Source organism: Anoplophora glabripennis, unplaced genomic scaffold (assembly GCF_000390285.2).
Source record: "Anoplophora glabripennis isolate ALB-LARVAE unplaced genomic scaffold, Agla_2.0 scaffold595, whole genome shotgun sequence".
Taxonomy (NCBI): domain Eukaryota; kingdom Metazoa; phylum Arthropoda; class Insecta; order Coleoptera; family Cerambycidae; genus Anoplophora; species Anoplophora glabripennis.
Genome location: NW_019416673.1, coordinates 263,956 through 290,442, shown reverse-complemented (window position 1 = coordinate 290,442; position 26,487 = coordinate 263,956). Strand labels below are relative to the sequence as shown.

General features: G+C 29.4%; 1 protein-coding gene across 2 annotated transcripts in view; it reads right to left on the bottom strand.

Annotated features, from left to right (window-relative positions):
• The window catches only part of LOC108912137 (cuticle protein 19-like), a 29,912-nt gene that overhangs the window by 2,678 nt on the left and 747 nt on the right, over nt 1–26,487 (bottom strand). Inside the window, exons 1-2 of one of the 2 annotated variants that reach the window (XM_018717305.1) lie at nt 4,373–4,441; nt 3,643–3,750 (exon numbers count right to left, since the gene is read on the bottom strand). In XM_018717305.1, the coding sequence (XP_018572821.1) occupies nt 3,643–3,750; nt 4,373–4,414 (150 nt within the window). In that variant the 5' untranslated portion in view covers nt 4,415–4,441. Of the gene's footprint in view, nt 1–3,642; nt 3,751–4,372; nt 4,442–26,487 lie in introns of those variants that run through there. The other variant, XM_018717306.1, reaches the window with a different exon arrangement.

Below are 26,487 nucleotides of genomic sequence, written 5' to 3'. Positions count from 1 at the left end.
TACCCTTTAACTCCCATTAATTCGGCACCAGGGAGCGCACCGGCGCGGCGGGCGGACTACAGAGCATTCGAACGTTGAAGAGGAACAGCTGATATCCCGAGTTGTGTTGAATTTTGCAAATGGTTTCAAAATTAGCGGATCCCAACTTTATTAGCAAAGTACTATGGACGAACGAGTGTTTTTTTAAATGTACTTTAATTTTAAATAGGGACGTACCATACTTCTCTTTACAAAGCAATATATCACTCGTTATACATATTACAAACCGAATAATTAATTCAACATTATACTAAAAACTCATATTCAATTATAAAACATAGTAAAAACATTAATTAACAGTATTAAAAATACTAAATTGTAACGACGTTATAAATTTGTTTTTATTAACAAATAAATAATAGTTGTTAATATTTAAGGCGTAAAAAAATATCTTTTTTATTCAAGTGTCTAATTAAAAAGATTTGTTTTTTTCCTTTTCGTTCACTACGGATTAAAAATGCAGTAAAAACTAGGTTGGTGATCGAATAATACGGTAGGTCAAGATTCACTCTCGATAAACCTTTGTGGGTCAGCGGTCAGTAGCGGACTGTAAAGCGGTTTAAATAATGATCGGAAAAATTTTTTTTCGGTGTAAATATGTATTTTAAAATTCTTTATTCGCGTATTCTACTCATTTTTCCATATCTTCCTTAAAATTAATGACATTATAACTGAATCACCCTGTATAAACTGAAATATGATTACCATCGTTTCTTTTCTGAAAACAATCACTGAATTAAAAGTTTCTAAACTGAACAAAGTGATATTTCATTTTTATTAAGTAAATAAATACAATTTTTTATGGAATTTTCATCTGCCAAAAAAATAGGGACATTCCTTAAGGGTGGGAGTATTTCTTCCATTACTGTATATACAGTTACTCTTACCATGCTAACAACACATACCAAAGTCTGTTTATGTAAATCGAACAAAACATATTTGGAAAAAACGTTTTTTTACAGCATTACAACAAACAATTAGAAAATTGTGTTGGACATAGGCTGATGTTTATTATAAAAAAATATATGTTTTTTTGTAGAGATTCAAAAAACAATTTAGTCCATAAATTTTCAGCAATATTTTTATATTCTTTATAAATTCTTAAATATATTACCTATAATATCTAAATAATTTTATGCCACATAAAACTTAACTTTCCAAATGCCCCCAGTTTTGTTCTTCATTTCTTGCTAATTACAAACCATTTTAAGAAAAACTAGATGTTCAAACCGTCTTACATCTTAGAAAATCGAAGCAGATGTAATTTAATATTCCCGTATAATCTTCAGTGAAACATGCGCTTGTTTAATTTAATCAAATTATTGGTGTTAAATTGCAAATTCATTATAATTCAATTTTTTTATTATTGTTAATTATTTTAAAATAATAATTTTAATGGTAACCAATAACTGTTACCAAAAGTTTAATGACTACCTATTAACAGATTTTTATTACATTCATATGCATTTATCATTGACCACTTTATTCTGTGGCATACACTATTCAAATACTTATGTACATGTTATGTATTTCTATAAATTTCTCTCTTTAACATTTAAATACTGCCGCAATAATGGCTATTACTTGATAAAAAAGAAGTGTTAAGCTAACAATCAACAGATGTTTAATATCCCAAGACTATCCTTCCGTTTTCAATTTTTACTAAGGATATCTTAAAGAAGAAACGGGCACATTGCGTTGTGCAATCGCGACGTTATGATGCGATATTAAATATTTAATTAGAATTACTGAATAGAGAATAAATGCAGATCTTAATTACCTGTATATCACTTAAAATACTTATAACTGAAACACCAAATAGCATTTTAAATATCTAAGAATAGTTTATTTTACCAAATAGTAATAATCATTAAAAATGGGGCTCAATGATAAATTATCTACATAATTGGTTTAAAATGATAGGTAGAGTTGTTTCAAAATCTTATGAGCTTTGACCTTGATATACGCAGAAACATAATTCCGACCATCGCCTAAATTATTCTACGTCCTAAAAACATTACATCCATTATTCACAGTCTATCTCGAACTCTCGTAGCGTAAACAAGCCTTTGCTCCGATTACAAATATCAAATAAAATGCTCTGTTATTTATTATTTTAATTTAAGCAATAAAATATATATAACGAACGTTCGCCAGTTGACTTTATTGATGCCCGAGCGCCTTAGTTCATTTCTGGTTGTAATGAGGCACGTTGTCTAATTCTGAGTCAATGTTTTCACAACGTGCTTATTAGAAGAATTATGCGGATACGCCACGTCTTTCGCGCATTTCGCGGCTCATGAGAATTTGAAACTACTCTACCTACAACGAGAGTAGCACTTAAGATGGTAACATCCCTATAACTATTTTTGCTTTTTTTGTCTGGTTTGATTAAAATCTTTTTCAAAAGATGAAGCTTATTGAGTTTAATTTATGATAAAAAATTTGTCCACCCTCTTCAAATGCATCACTGCCATCGGAGATGTCAAAAAATCATATTAGATTTAAGTAATTTTTAATGGAAACTGGAATAAGTTAAACCTGTTAAAAATTAAAAGGAACACATTTTAATTAAAAACGACATATCTGTAGTGAAGAACTTCAATTTTTGAACACAATTTGTGATAAACATAATTTATAAAAGTACTATAAATAAACAGAATTAATAACTTATTTCAACGGATTGATATGACAAAAAATATTCACTAGATTTATTTAAATGATAAGTACTCACTAATACACATTTTTCTGATATAATTTGTGGATAAGATACTCCAATCTAATATGTTTCTCAAGACCATATCTGCCGGTAATATTTAGTTCTCATTTTGATATGCAAACATTGCTATAACAGTAACACCGTGTTGGTATTCAATTTGATTTAGTTTACTTATATGTACTTTCAATATTGATTTTACAGATAAGATAATAAAATTAAATATATACTTTTTAACAGTAGTAATTCTAAAATATCTCCAATCTATGGAAATGAAAAAAATTATATTAAACATGAAATAAGATTACCTCTGACAAGAATACTTGTTTCAATGTCATCAGTTTAAAATCACTTCCAAATACACATGGATATTTATTAAAGTATCAGTTACCCCTTGCACTTTTTGTTTACTACAATTTATTTTTTGTTGTAATTAATAGTAGTACTTAAAGTTTAAGATAAAAAAAAATAAGAAAATCTTTCCAGAATCTAGTAAGATTGGTTGGCACAGATCTATTAAAACTGCATCAAATGGGAACCAAATATTATGTACCATCGATCTGATTGGCCACTGTCATCTGGCCTAACTGAAAATCTGCCCTTTACTCAAACCTATACAATTTTTAACTTAGCTGTGTCTATCAAATGCCTACAAACCTCTCTAAGGAAAATGAATTTCATATTTAAATCAGTGATAACGAAAATAATAAAAGACTAAATAGGTAAATGTTTTTTTGGACACAGTACTAAATTTATAGAACTAATTTATCGTTTTGAATTTTGATTGGACATGTCTATTTAACTTTTTTTTATTTCTATAATAAACACTTTTTGCATTCATAGTTGCTTTAACCTGTCATATCATATTTAAGTGAGTATGTACTTACCACAGGCTCAGCTTTTCCTGAAGAGGCCGATAATAAGGCTATGTCATGCTCCTGGTATTCTATTGGATAACCGGCTACAGCTGATATAAACACAATGACTAGTAACACCTGAAAATGAATGGATTCAAGAATAAAATTGCATATAACGTCGATAGTTTTCAAATATCCTACAGATAATTATGTTTCCAAATCCTTTTTCTAATAAACTATATCGATGTGAATTGAATTTTTGTTTATTTTGTAACTAATTATTTTTACGGTTCACTATGAAAATGAATTTTATTGCAAAATTAATAACTACAGAAGCTATTTCTTGTGGATGTAACCTTGTTCATTTTACTTGATGTTTGCAGCTCATGGTGTAAGTTTGATCAAAGGATTCTTTAGTTTGTGATCTGATAAAGTTAACAAAACGTCTAGAAAACTTAATCTCCGACTTCACGTGGAAAAAGTACATTTGCTAAATATTCACGTTACTAATTTAATACTTTTTACGCTACTATTTAATGAGGAGAATTGCAAAATTTACGTAAAGTACGTAGATATTAATTACGAAAATTAAAAAACAAATTTTCTATGTACACAGTTATCTGCGCAAAATATGTTGATAAACGTCATCACAAATTATAGAACCATTAGTATCACTTCACTAGTAGTAAATGAACTTTTTCACTTTTGTTAATGTTGCACAATGATGTAATGTAAAGCCATAAATAATAACATGTAGTACCTTCATTATGACTGTGTGTGTAAGTAATTCTAATACTGGCATAAGTGAAATTCGATTTGCGCTTATATAAATACGGGGTAACATCCCACTATGATGAACTTCCCAAACGAGAGGAATGTGTGGCACGAACAGTCAAATTTTAAAAAGGCATATTTTAGATCACATTACAACATACCTAGTAACTAGTAAGTAGAGAAAATTCACATTATACCTAATTACTTCATCTATTGCATACTTAAGTATTTTTACGGTTTCAGATAATTTAATATTATTGTAAACGGTAATACTACGTAGAGGGTAAAATATTTTTTAATTATTAGCTCAAAAATTCTATGAAATGAAGTCAAACAATGTTCCATGACACCAACACTAGGTATGCAAATGTAGGTAGGTTTTCGCTGTTTTCGTTTTTTTCCAGATTGTACTATAATCCTATCACTAGATTCTCTAACTTTTTATTTCTAAATTTTTATTTAAATTGGTTGAACTGTTGACTTTTCGAATTCACTTTCAATAAGAAATACAAATTTATTAGATTTGCATTTTTTTTCATTTTTCTTAATAGACGTAAGAAACCTTAGTTGACAATTACATATTTTTTAAACAGAAAAGTAAAATAAAAATAGTTAAGCAACAATATAATAAAAAAACGAAAAAGTAGGAAACTCGAAAACTCGAACATAGTATACCTCAGAAACGAAGCAGGCACCGGTCAATAGTGTTACTTTTGGATGAGAAATCTCCCCTCGAGTGCATGTTTTTGAAACATTAAAATTTAGTTAAATAGGTATCTGCAGTAAGAATAATATTTTTTCTTACGTATAAGTAAAGCCCACATTTGAATATTATGACTCGATTACACCACTGGAAAAAATCAAAGGAACAAAAATTTTTATGAATTTTTTAGTGATATTCCAAAGGCTGTCGCTCAGTGAAAAATGGTCGTATCGAGATAAGCAAATAAACATTTTGAAGCTTTAAGTCTCTAGTTTCAAGATCTTTCGATAAAAAAATTTTTGAGCCACGGTCACCGAGAAATCAAATGAAATATATCGAGAAAAAATTTTCCAAAAGTTTTTTCTTAGAACTGTCTATGAACTCCAAATTTTTCCAATCAATACTCAGGTTATTTGTTCAACTTCAGGCTTTCTAATTTTTCATAAATTTAAAATTGTGGGAAAAGTCGAGAAAATTCTTCTTTTTCATTTTGATAGTGATTACATAATGTTTAGGAGCAATAAGCGTGTTCCTTTAATTTCTTCCAAAACTTTGATCACTTGGCACAGAAAAACGGTTTGATGCATCAACTGAAAATTTATAGGGTAATTGTGGGAATACTGAACTGGAAAAAATTCAACATTAGTCTTTCTTCTTCTTTATTTGTAAATTAGCTGCAGATTTTCTAAAAAACTGTAAAAAGTTATTATTTTGCACTTTTTTTAAATTGACGTCAAGGATGAAAATAAAAATTTTTCTTCGAAAACCATGACAGGTTCTTGTAGAGAATTTATTCAAGTTTTCAAAACTGCCCTTGGATTTACTGTGTAGTAGTTTCTTGCCGAGATATCGATGATTAAAGACAAAACTGTTATTTTTCAGTCAATCATCGATATGTCGGTAACCGATAGTCATGGAGACCTTTTTAAAATCAAATAGAAGTTGAATAAATAAGCTAACTGACTTCTGTATTGATTCAGTTGGCAAAAATTTTCCATAGATAGTTCTAAAAAAAAATTGGAATTTTTTTCTTTTGATTGCTCGATAACTGCAGCTCAAAAAAAATTTTTGTCTATATATCTTGAAACTAAAGACTTAAAGCTTCAAAATGCTATTTTGTTTATCTTGATACGACCATTTTTCAATGAGATACAGTCTTTCAAAAATCATTAAAAAATTCATGAACATTTTTTGCCCCTTTAATTTTTTCCAGTAGCGTATAATAAAAATATAAGCTTTCACGTTAACGGTGGGTATCTTTCTATAATTTATTTATATAGGATTTCATTATATTATTATTATGAACTTTTATTTTGTCCGATTTTAAAGAATTGAGTTTAACATAATCTTTTTCATCAGGAGATACACTCAACCCCTTAAATCCAAAGATATCGAGATACTACAATACATTTTTAAATTTCGAAACTGGTGCATTTTTTATCAATATGGAAAAATTAAATCTTTATTAAAACCAATATTTGAATTAGAAAGTATTTTAATAAAAAATAAGAAATTCAGAACCTACTATAGCAACAACANTGTATTATTATTTAAACATAATAGCAGAAAAACAATAAAAAATAATAAATTAATAATATAATAATAAAAGAAGAGAAGTAGAACATTCGCAAACCCAAACATATAATACCTCAGAAACGAAGTAGGTAGGGGTCAATGGTGATACGAATTTTTTATCTTACTTTTGGATGAGAAATCTCCCTTCGAGTGCATGTTTTTTGAAACATTAAAATTTACTTAAATATATATCTACAGCAAGAAAAACATTTTTTCTTACTTATAAGTAAAGTCCACATATGAATAACATGACTCGATTTCAGTATACACTACTGGAAAAAATTAAAGGAACAAAAAATTTTTATGAATTTTTTAATGATTTTCGAAAGGCTGTATCTTAGTGAAAAATGGTCCAATCGAGATAAACAAATTAAACATTTTGAAGCTTTAAGCCTCTGGTTTCAAAATCTTTCAACAAAATTTTTTTTTGAGCTACGGTTATCGAGAAATCAAAAGAAATATATCGAGAAAAAATTTTTCAAAAGTTTTTTCTTAGAACTGTTTATGGACTCTAAGTTTTTCCAAACTCAATAGAGGTCATTTATGCAGCTTGAATTTGCCTTTAACGAGAAAGCTTATATACATATGTATTTATCATACACTACTGGAAAAATTTAGAGGCAAGATTTTAGAAAGGCTGTATCTCAGGGAAAAATGGTCGTATCGAGATAAACAAAATAGCATTTAGCAAAATTCCAATTTTTTTTTTTAGTATTGTCCGTGGAACTTTTTTCAACTGAATCAATAGAGAAATCAGTTAACTTATTTATTCAACTTCAATTTGATTTATGAAAGGTCTCCGTGCGACTGTTGGTTGCCGAGATATTGTAATCTTTTTATGAGCTTTTTATTTTGTCCAATGTTAAAGATTGAGCTTAAATAGATTCTTTTTTATCAGAAGTCATACACTCAACTCCTTAAATGCAAAGATATCGAGATACGTTTTTAAATTTCGAAACTGGTGCAGTTTTTATCAACATGGAAAAATTAAATCTTCATTAAAACTAATATTTGATTTAGAAAGGAAATCACTTTTGTTTATTTTACACTTTATTTATTAATAAAATTTTAAATACAAATCTTTTGATTGATTCTAAACAACTTATTAAAATAAAATCTGTATGAATAACTGATGTATTATTATCCACATCAGTTTCATTTTTTATGAATTAACAAATGTATTAATTTTTAATCTCGTTCACCTTGTCACTTGTTAGTCTTAATATAGGTACCAGTGTAGTTGGAATTAAAATATTATACATTTGTTGCTGCTTTTATTATTTCATTTCCTATAATTATTGTTCCCATAAATTTTAAATGTCGTTCTATTAATATTAAGTTCACTTTTATGCCACATTAAAGTTGTACCCTTTTATTATTGTTATTATATTTTTTTATTATCTCATTTGAAGGTCCTTAGTGCACAAAAATGAAATATGTTTATATAAAAATACCATTTAAGAAATTATGATATTCCTAAATAGCTACATGCTTATTGAAATTCAAATTTCGATTACCTATTTACTAAAATAATTTAAAAAAATGTTGTAATCAAATGCAGTCAATAAAATCCTTACTTTTACAGGAAAACCGAATTATATAACTAACTCCATCAAACTCACCAATAATTCCTCTACTTTAAATAGCAAGTTTTAATTAGATAATGAAGTGTCAAATAGCTCTACTTTTCATTCGCATAAAAACTAAAACCAGAAATTATGCAAATGGTATCTTAAATAAAGCAGTTAATTACTTTAATTTCTAGCCTATAGAGACCACCTAGAATATGGGTAGTAGCAATTTATTTCCCGGTTGACACCAACTTTTGACCTACTGTTCATCTGTTAATTTTTTGCTAAAGATGAAAATTATCTTTCCCATTATTAATTTTTTTTTAAATATATGATCTGTACCAATTTATTTACGTAAAATATAGACAATAAAGACTTCAAAAATAAAGGTAGGGAAAAAATACTTTCCTAGTGTGATAACAATGCTATTTCCTTTTAATAAAATCATTCTGAAGAGTAAGAAACTGGGCAAAAATTGTTCCTATGTCATACATTATAAATTATTATTTAATTTAGGGAGAAAAGACAGAGAAAGTATCATATCTGGGTAGAGTTCCAGATATGTAAACACTCATGTGAAAACTGTAACAAAAATGTTGAACTGACGTGCCTGATCATACTTTATTTCCATTTATTTCGTTGTACTAAAAACAACTTTCTAGCAGGTTCATATAACAGGTTATTTAAATATCTTATCTTCTGTTGCACTGCAATGCAAATTTCTGTTTGTGTGCCTTCGTAAATCACCATAACAATCATCAACAATCAAGTGCTGGATTTTATCTTGTACGAAAATCTACTTTTACCACAACCTGCATACAAGTAGTGCCATTCAGAAAATTAACACGAGAACAATAGAATGATGAAAGCTTGTTAGGAATACGTACAAAAATTTTCCTCCGACTACTTAAACTGACAAAATTATTTTTTAGGTAACAAAAAAAACATGTAAGTACAGATTTGCGTCTAAGTAGATAATTCAAAAAGAAGGGGTACAACAGGCAAGACATTAATAGCAAATCGAAAATCTCGGGTTTTGGAAAAATTGTATGAGGATACGAAGTTTCAAATAATTCTCATATAATTTCAATTATTTGACCATTACTGTTAATAAAAATGAGATAATGAATATAGAAAGAATTTTTTATTTCGTGTAAAATCTTATAAACTGTAACCTGAAATAAAAAGTATAACTAAGTTGTTGGTCAAACTTTAAAGGCAAATTCACAAATCAACAAAACAAAGCTAGGGTTTAAAAAAATTATTAATTTTCAAATACAAAAGGCACATGCACTGGTTTCTTGCAATTTGTTATATACCTAACTTAATATTGTGATTATCGATAGACGTATGTGTACGGTGCAAGTTTTGAGAAGTTACAATATCAAAAATTGACAAAAAAAAATTCCTGCAGCCATACGTCTGAGAATCCTCTGTTTTGGATGTTAAAATTTAAAAAAAATTTTTGAAACTAACTCAAACTGCTTCATTCATATTTGCTTTGTAGCTTCGATCGCCTTTGAGATTTATGTCGAAAAATGTATAGTTTTGAAAATGAAGAGAAAATTTTTAAAAAAGTTAACAGGACATATTGAAATATATATATAAAATGAAATTAAAAAAGTGAATATCAAAGATATTGTCATAATATTGAGAACAATATTAAAATCAATCCCAATAAATTTCGGAAGTTTATTAATATGAAAAAGGATAATAACAGTTTGCAAGTACCATGTATTATCAAGATAATTCTTATGGAGGTACTGGAGAACTGGTAGAGATGTTTGCTCAGTACTTTAGTAGCACTTTTATTAAATCCAGTTTTGTTTCTGTTGACTCGTTAACGGATACAGGCACTGAATCAGTTCACAGAAGCAGAGGTAATTTCAGCCTTAAATAAATCAAACCCAGATATACTATTTGCCCAGATAAAATTCCTGCATTTTTAGTTAATGATTGTGTCTGTATTTTAGCTATAATACTCTCTTACTATATTGTTTAATTTGTCAATGAGATCTAATATTTATAATATTGTATTAAAAGAAACTAAAGTAATTTCTGTTTATAAAAAAGATGTAAGAAATAAAGTTGAAAATTATAGACCTATAACAATTGTCAATAATTTATCTAATGCTTATGAGTTTCTTCTATATGAATATATTATTTTATCATTTGTAAAGAANTTACTACGAAAAATATATGTCGCATAAAAAGTATACCCAACTTTTTTTTTCTGTGTGGCTGTGTATCGATAGACGTATGTGTACGGTGCAAGTTTTGAGAAGTTACAATATCAAAAATTGACAAAAAAAAATTCCTGCAGCCATACGTCTGAGAATCCTCTGTTTTGGATGTTAAAATTTAAAAAAAATTTTTGAAACTAACTCAAACTGCTTCATTCATATTTGCTTTGTAGCTTCGATCGCCTTTGAGATTTATGTCGAAAAATGTATAGTTTTGAAAATGAAGAGAAAATTTTTAAAAAAGTTAACAGGACATATTGAAATATATATATAAAATGAAATTAAAAAAGTGAATATCAAAGATATTGTCATAATATTGAGAACAATATTAAAATCAATCCCAATAAATTTCGGAAGTTTATTAATATGAAAAAGGATAATAACAGTTTGCAAGTACCATGTATTATCAAGATAATTCTTATGGAGGTACTGGAGAACTGGTAGAGATGTTTGCTCAGTACTTTAGTAGCACTTTTATTAAATCCAGTTTTGTTTCTGTTGACTCGTTAACGGATACAGGCACTGAATCAGTTCACAGAAGCAGAGGTAATTTCAGCCTTAAATAAATCAAACCCAGATATACTATTTGCCCAGATAAAATTCCTGCATTTTTAGTTAATGATTGTGTCTGTATTTTAGCTATAATACTCTCTTACTATATTGTTTAATTTGTCAATGAGATCTAATATTTATAATATTGTATTAAAAGAAACTAAAGTAATTTCTGTTTATAAAAAAGATGTAAGAAATAAAGTTGAAAATTATAGACCTATAACAATTGTCAATAATTTATCTAATGCTTATGAGTTTCTTCTATATGAATATATTATTTTATCATTTGTAAAGAATCGAAATAAGTGAAAATCAACATGTTTTTTTTAAGAGCAAATCCACCACCTCCAACCTGTGTATAACTCAATATACATATTTCGACTGTTTTCGATTCAAATTCGCCAAGTAGTGTAATTTACACCAAATTCACAAATGCTTCTGATCGGCTTTGGATTCTCAAAAGACTTACTAGGTACACTTCTCTTTATCTTATTTATTAAATCGGTCTGCTTTTGTTGAATATCAATGGTCGCTGTCGAATGAATTTGTAGCTACTTCTGATGTACTGCAAGCATCAATTCTTGGGCCTCTTTTCTTTAATATCTTCATTAATGATATTGCGGTTGGAACTGATTATTATATGCTGATAACATGAAGGTATATACTAGTATAAGTAGCGGAAATGACTGTTCAAATTTACAATGTGCTTTAAATAAAATTATTTTATGGTACAATGTTAATAACTTACAGCTTAGTATTAAAAAGTGTTATGTCATGACCTGTCTCAAACAGCAACCGGTTGTATTTGATTACTCTATTGATAATATGTTCTATTCTTACCAGGCCACATAGCATCCGTGATTTAGGTGTAATATTTCATAGGAAACTGTCTTTTTTGTACCATATTAATATAATTACGAATAAAAGCTTTAAAATGTTTGGTTTTGTACAACGCTGCTCCAAGGGTTTTAATGATTCCTCTACTTTAAAATTACTATATTCAGCTTTTGTTAGGTCCAAATTAGAGTACTCCTGCATTGTGTGGTCGCCCTACTATAATATTTACATAACTAATATTGAAATACTCGTAGTTCAGAGACTTTCTTAAAGTCTGCAGCTTTTAGAGAGGATGGCAATTATCCACCAATTGGTATCCCTTAATGTGATCTTTTAAATAGATTTTGATTTCACAGTTTAGAGGAACGTAGAACGATTGCACAATTAATATTTTTATATGTTATTACATAACGCAGTTCATTCCCCTTCTTTACTTTCATTGTTAAATTTTCTTATACCTAGATTATCATCTACTTTTTCTTCATTGTTTTATCTACCTGTGTCATGAATTAATATTCAAAAATGCTGTGCTCTCATTAAAATGTGTGATAAATATAATTTGTTTCAAAATCAGTTTGATATTTTTAATTATAATATATCCATAATTAAAAAAATTACGTTTGCAAATTAAATCATATTTGTTCTAGATTTATTTACGGTTTTGTCTAATTGATTAGGTATGCAATGTTTTATTTTGTTACTGTTGTTATACAGGGTGTTGCAGAAAACATGAGCCAACGATCGGGGCAGATTCCTAACCTAAAAGCAAGATTATTTTTTCATATCAACATGGATCCGATTTCGCTTTGTTCCTTGCTACAGTATGTCAAACTTTTAAAATAAAATATGTTTTTTTCCAAAAATCTAGATTTCCACTTAAGGGAATTAAATGAAATTTGGACAACATAATAATACCTAGGAATGTGTATGCAGTGTAAATAGTTAGTGTCCAAACATTTAATTCTCTCAAGTGGAAATCTAAATTTTTGGAAAAAACATATTTTATTTTTAAACTTTGACACCTTGTAGTTTGTTAAAAAACAACCTCTGACTGATCCTTCTGGCAAAATATCTCAAAAAAATTAAAAGCTTTCTGTCAATATAGTGAATATCTACCCGAAAATAACAATAATTGGNAAATGAAGAGAAAATTTTTAAAAAAGTTAACAGGATACATTGAAAATATATATAAATAATGAAATTAAAAGTGAATATCAAAGATATTGTCATAATATTGAGATCAATATTAAAATCAATCCCAATAAATTCTGGCAGTTTATTAACATGAAAAAGGATAATCACAGCTTGCCAAGTACCATGTATTACCAAGATAATTCTTATGAAGGTACAGGAGAACTGGTAGAGATGTTTGGTCAATACTTTAGTAACACTTTTATTAAATCCAGTTTTGTTTCTGTTGACTGGTTAACGGAAACAGTTCACAGAAGCAGAGGTGATTTCAGCCTTAGATAAATCAAACTTAGAAATACTATAGGCCCAGATCCCTGCATTTGTAGTTAGGTAATGATTGTGTCTGTGTGTAATTTAGCTATACCTCTTACCATCTTGTTTAATTTGTCAATTAGATCTAATATTTATAATATTGTATTAAAAAATACTAAAGTAATTCCTGTTTATAAAAAAGTACATGTAATTTACCGAATTCACAAAGGCTTCTGATCGGCTTGGCCATGGTGTTTTATTGACTAAATTAAATAGCTCTGGATTCTCAAAAGACTTACTACAATTCTTTTTATCTTATTTATTAAATCGGTCTGCATTTGTTGAATATCAATGGTCGCTGTCAAAGGAATTTGTAGCTACTTCTGATGTACCGCAAGGATCAATTCTTGGGCCTCTTTTCTTTAACATCTTCATTAATGATATTGCGGTTAGAACTGATGTTAATTGTTTATTATATGCTGATAACATGAAGGTCTATACTAATATAAGTAGCGGAAATGACTGTTTAAATTTTACAATGCGCTTTAAATAAAATTGTTTTATGGTACAATGTTAATAACTTACACTTAGTGTTATGTCATGACCTGTCTCAAACAGCAACAGGTTGTATTTGATTACTCTATTGATAATATGTACTATTTGTACCAGGCCATATACCATCCGTAAACTGTCGTTTTCGTACCATATTAATATAATTACAAATAAAAGTTTTAAAATGTTTGTTTTTGTACGACGCTGCTCTAAGGATTTTAATGATTCCTCTACTTTTAAATTACTATATTCAGCTTTTGTTAGGTCTAAATTACAGTACTCCTGCATCCATTGGGGTGTGGTCACCCTACTATAATATTTACATAACTAATATTGAAAGAGTTCAGAGACTTTCTTAAAGTGTAGCTTTTTTTTAGAGAGGATGGCAATTATCCACAATTGGTATCCCTTAGTGTGAACTTTTAAACAGATTTTGATTTCGCAGTTTAGAGGAACGTAGATTGCACAATTAATATTTTTATATGTTATTACATAACGCAATTAACTGCCCTTCTTTACTTTCATTGTAAAATTTTCTTAAACCTAGACTATCATCTACTTTTTCTTCATTGTTTTATCTGCCTGTGTCACGAATTAATATTCAAAAATACTATCCTCACTTTCAAATGTGTGAAAAATATAATTTGTTTCAAAATCAGTTTGATATTTTTAATTATAATATGGCCATAATTAAAAAAATTACGTTTGCAAATTAAATCATATTTGTTTTATCTTTATTTACTGTTTTGTCTAATTGATTAGGTATGCAATGTTTTATTTTGTTACTGTTGTTATACAGGGTGTTGCAGAAAACATGAGCCAACGTTCGGGGCAGATTCCTGAACTAAAGGCAAGATTATTTTTTCATATCAACATGGCTCCGATTTGCGCTTTGTTCTTTGGCTACAGCGTGTCAAATTTTTAAAATAAAATATGTTTTTTCCAAAAATCTAGATTTCCACTTGAGGGAATTAAATGAAATTTGGACAACTAACTATATACAACTGAATTCCTAGGTATTATTATGTTGAACGTGAATTACATGACCGGACTTGCAAGTCCTTGGATTTAATCAAAGAAAAAATTGGGTCTCCGTTGAGATTTCTAATTTAAATGTGCTCGGAAATTAAAATTTTGGGACACTCAACATTTCCTATAAAATGTTATATTAATGTTTATTGTAAGTACCTTAACGATTCATAATAATTGATTCTAGATAAACAAATAACTGTTTATATTAACGAAAACAGGAGGGAAAACGAAAAAATAGAAAGAGTCAATTTTTTATCAAAATTGAGGAGCTAGAATTTAACCCATGTAATTATAAATTAGAAATCTTAACGGAGAATCAATTTTTTCTTTGATTAAATCCAAGGGCTTGCAAGTAAGTCCGGTCCTGTAATTCATGTTCAACATAATAATACCTAGGAATGTGTATGCAGTTGTAAATAGTTAGTGTCCAAACATTTAATTTTCTCAAGTGGAAATCTAAATTTTTGGAAAAAACATATTTTATTTTTAAATTTTGACACCCAGTAGTTTGTTAAAAAGCAACCTCTGACTGATCCTTCTGGCAAAATATCTCAAAAAAATTAAAAGCTTTCTGTCAATATAGTGAATATCTACCCGAAAATAACAATAATTGGTTTTCTATGTAACAAAATAAATACATAATCTCAAAAGTCATTTAAAATTATTTTTTTTGCTGTATAAACAACCAGTTATTGTTTTCAAGTATTAATTACTACTAGAAGAGGTTGCCTCACCTATATATAAGATCTATTACAATTTATTTAAGTAAAATATAGACTATAAAGACTTAAAAAATAAAGATAGGGAAAAAATTCTTTTCTAGTGTGATAACAATCCTTTTTCCTTTTAATAAAATAATTTTGAAGAGTAAGAAACATGGCAAAAATTGTTCCCATATCATACATTATAAATTATTTAATTTAGGGAGAAAATACAGAGAAAGTATCATATCTGGGTAGAGTTCCAGATATGTAAACACTCATGTGAAAACTGTAACAAAAATGTTGAACTGACGTGCCTGATCATACTTTATTTCCATTTATTTCGTTGTACTAAAAACAACTTTCTATCAGGTTCATATAACAGGTTATTTAAATATCTTATCTTCTGTTGCACTGCAATGCAAATTTCTGTTTGTGTGCCTTCGTAAATCACCATAACAATCATCAACAGTCAAGTGCTGGATTTTATCTTGTACGAAAATCTACTTTTACCACAACCTGCATATAGGTAGTGCCATTCAGAAAATTAACACGAGAACAATAGAATGATGAAAGCTAGTTAGGAATACGTACAAAAGTATTCCTCCGACTACTTAAACTGACATAATTATTTTTTAGATAACAAAAAAACATGTAAGTACAGATTTGCGTTTAAGTAGATAATTCAAAAAGAAGGGGTGCAACAAGCAAGGCATTAATAGCAAATCGGAAATCTCGACTTCTGGAAAAATTGTATGAGGTTACAAAGTTTCAAATAATTCTCATATAATTTCAATTAGTTGACCATTACTGTGAACAAATAAAAATGAGATAATGAAAATAGAAAGAATATTTTTTATTTCGTGTCAAATCTTATAAACTGTAACCTGAAATAAAAAGTATAACTAAGTTGTTGGTCAAACTTAAAGGCAAATTCACAAATCAACAAAACAAAGCTGTAGGGTTTTAAAAAAATATTATTTTTCAAATACAAAAGGCACATGCAGTGGTTTCTTGCAATTTGTTATATACCTAACTTAATATTGTGATTATCGATAGACGTATGTGTACGGTGCAATATCAAAAATTAACAAAAAAAAATCCTGCAACCATACGTCTGTGAATTTAAAAAGTTTTTTGGAATAAACTTCATTCAAATTTGCTTTGTAGCTTCGATCGTCTTTGAGATTTAGGTCGAAAAATAGTTTTGAAAATGAAGAGAAAATTTTTAAAAAAGTTAACAGGATACATTGAAAATATATATAAATAATGAAATTAAAAGTGAATATCAAAGATATTGTCATAATATTGAGATCAATATTAAAATCAATCCCAATAAATTCTGGCAGTTTATTAACATGAAAAAGGATAATCACAGCTTGCCAAGTACCATGTATTACCAAGATAATTCTTATGAAGGTACAGGAGAACTGGTAGAGATGTTTGGTCAATACTTTAGTAACACTTTTATTAAATCCAGTTTTGTTTCTGTTGACTGGTTAACGGAAACAGTTCACAGAAGCAGAGGTGATTTCAGCCTTAGATAAATCAAACTTAGAAATACTATAGGCCCAGATCCCTGCATTTGTAGTTAGGTAATGATTGTGTCTGTGTGTAATTTAGCTATACCTCTTACCATCTTGTTTAATTTGTCTATTAGATGTAATACTTATCCTAGTGTATTAAAAAACTCTAAAGTAATTCCTGTTTATAAACAAGGTGAAAGAAATAAAGTTGAAAATTATAGACCTATAACAATTATTAATAATTTTTCTAAAGCTTATGAGTTTCTTCTTTACGATTTTATTTTTTCATTTGCAAAGAATCGAATAAATGAATATCAACATGGTTTCTTTAAGGGCAGATCCACCACCTCCAACCTTCTGTGTATAACTCAATATATATCGGGTGTTTTTGATTCGAATTCGCAAGTAGATGTAATATACACCGATTTCACAAAGGCTTTTGATCGGCTTGATCATGGTGTTTTATTGACTAAATTAAATAGTTTCGGTTTCTCAAAGGACTTACTACACTTCTTTTTATCTTATTTATTAAATCGGCATGCATTTGTTGAATATCATGGTCGGCTGTCGAAAGAATTTGTAGCTACTTCTGGTGTTCCCCAAGGATCGGTTCTTGGTCCTCTTTTCTTTAATATGTTCATTAATGATANATTTTACACTTTATTTATTAAGTAAAATTTTAAATATAAACCTATTTGAGTGATTCTAAACAACTTATTAATTGTTAGATAAAATCTATATGAATAATCAATAACTGATGTATTATCCACATCAACTTAATTTTTTATGAATTAACAAATGTATTAATTTTTAATGTCGTTCACCTTGTCATTTGTTAGTCTTACAATTAATATATCAGTGTAGTTGGAATTAAAATATTATACATTTGTTGCTGCTTTTATTATTTCATTTCCTATAATTATTGTTCCCATAAATTTTAAATGTCGTTCTATTAATATTAAGTTCACTTTTATGCCACATTAAAGTTGTACCCTTTTATTATTGTTATTATATTTTTTTATTATCTCATTTGAAGGTCCTTAGTGCACAAAAATGAAATATGTTTATATAAAAATACCATTTAAGAAATTATGATATTCCTAAATAGCTACATGCTTATTGAAATTCAAATTTCGATTACCTATTTACTAAAATAATTTAAAAAAATGTTGTAATCAAATGCAGTCAATAAAATCCTTACTTTTACAGGAAAACCGAATTATATAACTAACTCCATCAAACTCACCAATAATTCCTCTACTTTAAATAGCAAGTTTTAATTAGATAATGAAGTGTCAAATAGCTCTACTTTTCATTCGCATAAAAACTAAAACCAGAAATTATGCAAATGGTATCCTAAATAAAGCAGTCAATTACTTTAATTTCTACCTATAGAGACCACCTAGAATATGGGTAGTAGCAATTTATTTCCCAGTATACGACACCAACTTTTGATCTACTATTCATCTGTAATTTTTGCTAAACATGAAAATTATCTTTCTCGGTATTAATTTAAAATATATATATAAGATCTATTACAATTTATTTAAGTAAAATATAGACTATAAAGACTTAAAAAATAAAGATAGGGAAAAAATTCTTTTCTAGTGTGATAACAATCCTTTTTCCTTTTAATAAAATAATTTTGAAGAGTAAGAAACATGGCAAAAATTGTTCCCATATCATACATTATAAATTATTTAATTTAGGGAGAAAATACAGAGAAAGTATCATATCTGGGTAGAGTTCCAGATATGTAAACACTCATGTGAAAACTGTAACAAAAATGTTGAACTGACGTGCCTGATCATACTTTATTTCCATTTATTTCGTTGTACTAAAAACAACTTTCTATCAGGTTCATATAACAGGTTATTTAAATATCTTATCTTCTGTTGCACTGCAATGCAAATTTCTGTTTGTGTGCCTTCGTAAATCACCATAACAATCATCAACAGTCAAGTGCTGGATTTTATCTTGTACGAAAATCTACTTTTACCACAACCTGCATATAGGTAGTGCCATTCAGAAAATTAACACGAGAACAATAGAATGATGAAAGCTAGTTAGGAATACGTACAAAAGTATTCCTCCGACTACTTAAACTGACATAATTATTTTTTAGATAACAAAAAAACATGTAAGTACAGATTTGCGTTTAAGTAGATAATTCAAAAAGAAGGGGTGCAACAAGCAAGGCATTAATAGCAAATCGGAAATCTCGACTTCTGGAAAAATTGTATGAGGTTACAAAGTTTCAAATAATTCTCATATAATTTCAATTAGTTGACCATTACTGTGAACAAATAAAAATGAGATAATGAAAATAGAAAGAATATTTTTTATTTCGTGTCAAATCTTATAAACTGTAACCTGAAATAAAAAGTATAACTAAGTTGTTGGTCAAACTTAAAGGCAAATTCACAAATCAACAAAACAAAGCTGTAGGGTTTTAAAAAAATATTATTTTTCAAATACAAAAGGCACATGCAGTGGTTTCTTGCAATTTGTTATATACCTAACTTAATATTGTGATTATCGATAGACGTATGTGTACGGTGCAATATCAAAAATTAACAAAAAAAAATCCTGCAACCATACGTCTGTGAATTTAAAAAGTTTTTTGGAATAAACTTCATTCAAATTTGCTTTGTAGCTTCGATCGTCTTTGAGATTTAGGTCGAAAAATAGTTTTGAAAATGAAGAGAAAATTTTTAAAAAAGTTAACAGGATACATTGAAAATATATATAAATAATGAAATTAAAAGTGAATATCAAAGATATTGTCATAATATTGAGATCAATATTAAAATCAATCCCAATAAATTCTGGCAGTTTATTAACATGAAAAAGGATAATCACAGCTTGCCAAGTACCATGTATTACCAAGATAATTCTTATGAAGGTACAGGAGAACTGGTAGAGATGTTTGGTCAATACTTTAGTAACACTTTTATTAAATCCAGTTTTGTTTCTGTTGACTGGTTAACGGAAACAGTTCACAGAAGCAGAGGTGATTTCAGCCTTAGATAAATCAAACTTAGAAATACTATAGGCCCAGATCCCTGCATTTGTAGTTAGGTAATGATTGTGTCTGTGTGTAATTTAGCTATACCTCTTACCATCTTGTTTAATTTGTCAATTAGATCTAATATTTATAATATTGTATTAAAAAATACTAAAGTAATTCCTGTTTATAAAAAAGTACATGTAATTTACCGAATTCACAAAGGCTTCTGATCGGCTTGGCCATGGTGTTTTATTGACTAAATTAAATAGCTCTGGATTCTCAAAAGACTTACTACAATTCTTTTTATCTTATTTATTAAATCGGTCTGCATTTGTTGAATATCAATGGTCGCTGTCAAAGGAATTTGTAGCTACTTCTGATGTACCGCAAGGATCAATTCTTGGGCCTCTTTTCTTTAACATCTTCATTAATGATATTGCGGTTAGAACTGATGTTAATTGTTTATTATATGCTGATAACATGAAGGTCTATACTAATATAAGTAGCGGAAATGACTGTTTAAATTTTACAATGCGCTTTAAATAAAATTGTTTTATGGTACAATGTTAATAACTTACACTTAGTGTTATGTCATGACCTGTCTCAAACAGCAACAGGTTGTATTTGATTACTCTATTGATAATATGTACTATTTGTACCAGGCCATATACCATCCGTAAACTGTCGTTTTCGTACCATATTAATATAATTACAAATAAAAGTTTTAAAATGTTTGTTTTTGTACGACGCTGCTCTAAGGATTTTAATGATTCCTCTACTTTTAAATTACTATATTCAGCTTTTGTTAGGTCTAAATTACAGTACTCCTGCATCCATTGGGGTGTGGTCACCCTACTATAATATTTACATAACTAATATTGAAAGAGTTCAGAGACTTTCTTAAAGTGTAGCTTTTTTTTAGAGAGGATGGCAATTATCCACAATTGGTATCCCTTAGTGTGAACTTTTAAACAGATTTTGATTTCGCAGTTTAGAGGAACGTAGATTGCACAATTAATATTTTTATATGTTATTACATAACGCAATTAACTGCCCTTCTTTACTTTCATTGTAAAATTTTCTTAAACCTAGACTATCATCTACTTTTTCTTCATTGTTTTATCTGCCTGTGTCACGAATTAATATTCAAAAATACTATCCTCACTTTCAAATGTGTGAAAAATATAATTTGTTTCAAAATCAGTTTGATATTTTTAATTATAATATGGCCATAATTAAAAAAATTACGTTTGCAAATTAAATCATATTTGTTTTATCTTTATTTACTGTTTTGTCTAATTGATTAGGTATGCAATGTTTTATTTTGTTACTGTTGTTATACAGGGTGTTGCAGAAAACATGAGCCAACGTTCGGGGCAGATTCCTGAACTAAAGGCAAGATTATTTTTTCATATCAACATGGCTCCGATTTGCGCTTTGTTCTTTGGCTACAGCGTGTCAAATTTTTAAAATAAAATATGTTTTTTCCAAAAATCTAGATTTCCACTTGAGGGAATTAAATGAAATTTGGACAACTAACTATATACAACTGAATTCCTAGGTATTATTATGTTGAACGTGAATTACATGACCGGACTTGCAAGTCCTTGGATTTAATCAAAGAAAAAATTGGGTCTCCGTTGAGATTTCTAATTTAAATGTGCTCGGAAATTAAAATTTTGGGACACTCAACATTTCCTATAAAATGTTATATTAATGTTTATTGTAAGTACCTTAACGATTCATAATAATTGATTCTAGATAAACAAATAACTGTTTATATTAACGAAAACAGGAGGGAAAACGAAAAAATAGAAAGAGTCAATTTTTTATCAAAATTGAGGAGCTAGAATTTAACCCATGTAATTATAAATTAGAAATCTTAACGGAGAATCAATTTTTTCTTTGATTAAATCCAAGGGCTTGCAAGTAAGTCCGGTCCTGTAATTCATGTTCAACATAATAATACCTAGGAATGTGTATGCAGTTGTAAATAGTTAGTGTCCAAACATTTAATTTTCTCAAGTGGAAATCTAAATTTTTGGAAAAAACATATTTTATTTTTAAATTTTGACACCCAGTAGTTTGTTAAAAAGCAACCTCTGACTGATCCTTCTGGCAAAATAACTCAAAAAAATAAAAAGCTTTATGTCAATATAGTGAATATCTACCCGAAAATAACAATAATTGGTTTTCTATGTAACAAAATAAATACATAATCTCAAAAGTCATTTAAAATGTTTTTTTTTTGCTGTATAAACAACCAGTTATTGTTTTCAAGTATTAATTACTACTAGAAGAGGTTGCCTCACCTTTCATGAACACGCTGTATACTTGAAGCAATTTGATTTAAACCTTCAATAATAATATGATTAATTATTGTTTTCTAACAATTTCTTTCCATTTTAAAACTGGTAAATAATAAAACCAGTTCCTAGCGGAAAAGGTAGCTGATATTTTTCATTTAAAGTTTAATCAAAACATAATTGGAGCCATAAATCAATCAAAACTAAAAAGAGGAAAACCCTTGCCGTGCCGAGCGGAGTTCGTATAACGTTTTAAAATGTAGTAAAATTAGTATAATTTGTCCGTCGCTATGCAGGAAACGGAAAAATTAACGGAGAGAATCACTCCCTGGTGAACAAATTTAAACCCAGCTAATTGGTCTTTCAGCTTTTACTCCGTGGAACTACATCCAGTTAAGGCTTAAGATAATGACCAAAAATTTAAATTAAAATTAAGTAAGGTAATTTTATATAATTGGTTACATATTTATGTTGGAATAAAATTATTGAATGTGCGTTAAAAGCACAGTAAAAAAAATTGCTACCTTCTTTTAATAAATATTATTTGTGTATCGTTTTGACATGCCAGTAATGATACAGATATACGCAATAATTTCTATAATCTGTATAAGCTAAATTAAAATAATAGATGAATTAAATTTTATGTCAACGACGGATTTCATTTTATAAAGGAAAAAATAATGTTTGGTAATGGTTGGGTAACTATATCCAATGTACCCCAAATCACTCAATGGAGGAGAACATCACTACATCATTAGAAGTAAACAATCTACTACTTAAGCAGGCTTGTGTGCCACTTGTTAATGGGTGAGCAATTTCCCAGCTGGTTACTACGTAGTAGTTTTAACTTCTTGACATTTTGAAAAATATATTGGTCACTTCTTTAGAAGAAAATCTGCAACTCGAGATTCTGTGTGATCTGTTCCGATCCCTGATTTTTGAGGAGTAGTTTTCAAATAGTTCTTTCTATATGGTTCTCTAGTACTTCGTTCCAATTGAAATTATCTCGATTCGTCTAGATTTCTATTGTCTCCCCGTAGAGTTAAAGTCATTTCTTTCTCTTTCTCCCCCCCCCCTCTCTCTCTAGAATTCTGGTATTAGTTAGGTTTATCAGGTATCTGCCCTGTGCTCCGCAGCTATTTATTTTTCTGTTAGTCGTCTTCAAGTGCCAGTTGTGCTCTTTGCTTGCTGTCTTCATGTATACATGGAGATCGGAGTAGATAGTACTTGCAAATCGTCTTGTTGGTATTCCTCGATTCCTTGGAAATGTCTCTTTAAGAGCATGCCTAACTTGTCAGTATATCCTTGTATATAGGGCAGATAGGTTGTTGCCAGTTGGTTCACTTTTCTTACCTCAGACATCCTTGTGCTGGCTGATTCATGATTCCTGTTCATATATCCATTTCCTCTAAGAGCAAGTGCTGTGGTGCCTCTTCCACGTTTTCCGATGTACTAATTTATCGATTTGAGCTTGAATGAAGAGAGATCTTCGCGGTGAAGCTGATATCCGGATGTATTTCGTTGATGTTCAGGAGTCCTTGTACATATTGTTATATCTAAAGGGACAGATAATGGATATATCGGCAACGTGTGCTAACACTTTGGCTTGAGAGTTGCGCACTTCAGGGCTTTCTTCAATGGCTTCAATATTTGTCAAAGCTGGCAACAAGAGTCAACCCATAGCTGCTTCCTCAATTTGTTCACAAAAGTCACAATTATGAAACTTTAATTTCGGAAATGGTGGAGAGTTTCAGAGAACTTACTGAACTTAATGATGACAATGAAGATAATGAACTTACTAAACTTAATGAACCCGAAACTGCACTTTTTGTACTCTCACGTGAATTACGTTCTCGGCAACTTGGTAACTATAGACTAAAAGTAAGATGATGGATTTCATCATTCATGAAAACGGGAAAAGGTATCAGAACAAGTGGGACCTGAAAAGAAAATGTAAGGTTAAAGACGAAAGGGAAAAATAAACCCATTACATAGATCTTTTGAAGACAGAATTGATAACTAACTTAAGATTCCGTTCATAGGGTCTGAAAATGTGGAGGTGGGGTTATGAAATACGAACCAGATTATCCCACAATGTCTCACTTTTTGAGATTTTGAGGGCATTTTCTCGAAAATGGTTGGTGCTGGCGACAAAATAACCGTATTCAGCGGGTTCAAAAACATAATAATAACAGAGTCTGATCAAAACAAACCACCAGGTATTTTGTGTACCTGTGGAATTAAACTGTGTTCATGATAGTTGGAAATGGTTAATTAATAATACTGAATAAATTTTTATTTTACCAAAAACAGTTTTTTAGAAGGTTTGTAGTTAGAAATTGAGAATGTTACAAGGGAGCAAACTATCAGAGAATCAATGGATAAATAGTACTAGTCATCCTTACGCAACCAACACGACTCCATCTTACAAAATATTCGTAACTACACTGAATCCATTGTTAATTTTTAGATTTCACGAATGAAGTTAAATTTACAAGGCATAAATACTCTGACTTTTCGAAATCAGTTAATTCCAGAGGTACATCTTGTTTATAATAAGTGGCCCGCGCTTTGTTTTTTGCTAAATCACTAAAAAAAACTTAATGGGGTACAAAGGTTTTGATCGGATGTGTGATATCCTAATCTATGATGTCAAATTACTTTTTTTGACAGTCGAATCTCCTCGTTTCCTAATTTTCTACTCCACTGGTTAGTCTTTGTCAAAATTTTGCGTGAGGTAACCTCAATCAGCAAACTGCACTGCACTAATTTTGAAATCTCTATTTTTAACGGTCCTTGAGTAATTAATTAAAAACACTAATCTTTCATATAGATCGCAACACTCTTTGTTTTGATGAAGGGAGTCATTCCTCAAAGTTTATAGTAATGTGGTTATTATACCTATACTATTGCAGTTTTAAAACAGGCAGTATACGGAGCAAGTTGTTAGTGTAATAACTTGCCTTTCATAAAAAATAACAACTGCCCCCTCATAGACCTAAAGGGGTTACTTCAAAAACTAAATTACCTACGTCTGTTGTGAGAAAAATGTATTACTATAATATGGTAGTTTCTTGGACCGCCTAGCCGGGTGTCTTGGCCGGTGGATTTCGATCTGCCGAGGTAAGCATCACGGACGCAGGCTGGGATTTGGATTGGTGACCTAAGGCAGGCTCGGGGACGTGGCTGTGGCAGCCTACCAGAGACCTGGGTCGCGCAATATTTTCCGAATGCGTGTGGTCCCCGATGAATGGTAATGAGAACAGAGCAAAGAAAATCTCTGTAACTCAAGACCATGCTATCATACATAAACTGTACGAGACTTTGCCACCAAGCCATCCGTGTAGTAAATAGGATGGTTTGAAGAAAAGTACTCGAGTAATGAAGGAGGGTGTACAAGGGGCCTAATAAGGCCTAAGTGCTGCGCTGGAAAAACAATTCCACCAACCTCCGACATACATACATAAGTACATACATGGTAGTTTCTTTGCAATAATGACGAACTTAACACAAAATGGATGATAAACGAATTGTTAGTAAAATAATGTTGAAATGAAAAAACAGCTAAATAGGGAGCTCAAAAATGTATCAATTGTACACTTCATAGATAGATTTAGGATCAAAAGAGAACACGTTCTATAAATTCAATAACTAATAGTGTATGATATCCACATTCAGAAATAGATTTGTAACCTTCTTCATCACTACTTAAATAGGAAAATATTTGTTTATTCAGTAGGAAAATATAAGTTAGCTTTCAAATTTTAAGAAATTTGAATATAGAAGTTCACCTGAATGTGAACTGATTAGCTTCAAAGCGTTGTTTATAAAGCAACAACAAAAGATAGCCGTGTAACGTAAATTCATAGTTAATTTATTTTGATGAACACTAACAGCATGTGTTATTAATACGAATAACTAGTTTATTTTTTAGTGATTGAGAAGATTTATGTTCTTCTTTTACGTTAATTGATAAAGGAGAATGGCTAATAATGATTGAGCAATTCATATTATAACACATATAAACATATTTCAGGCTGATCTTCCAGC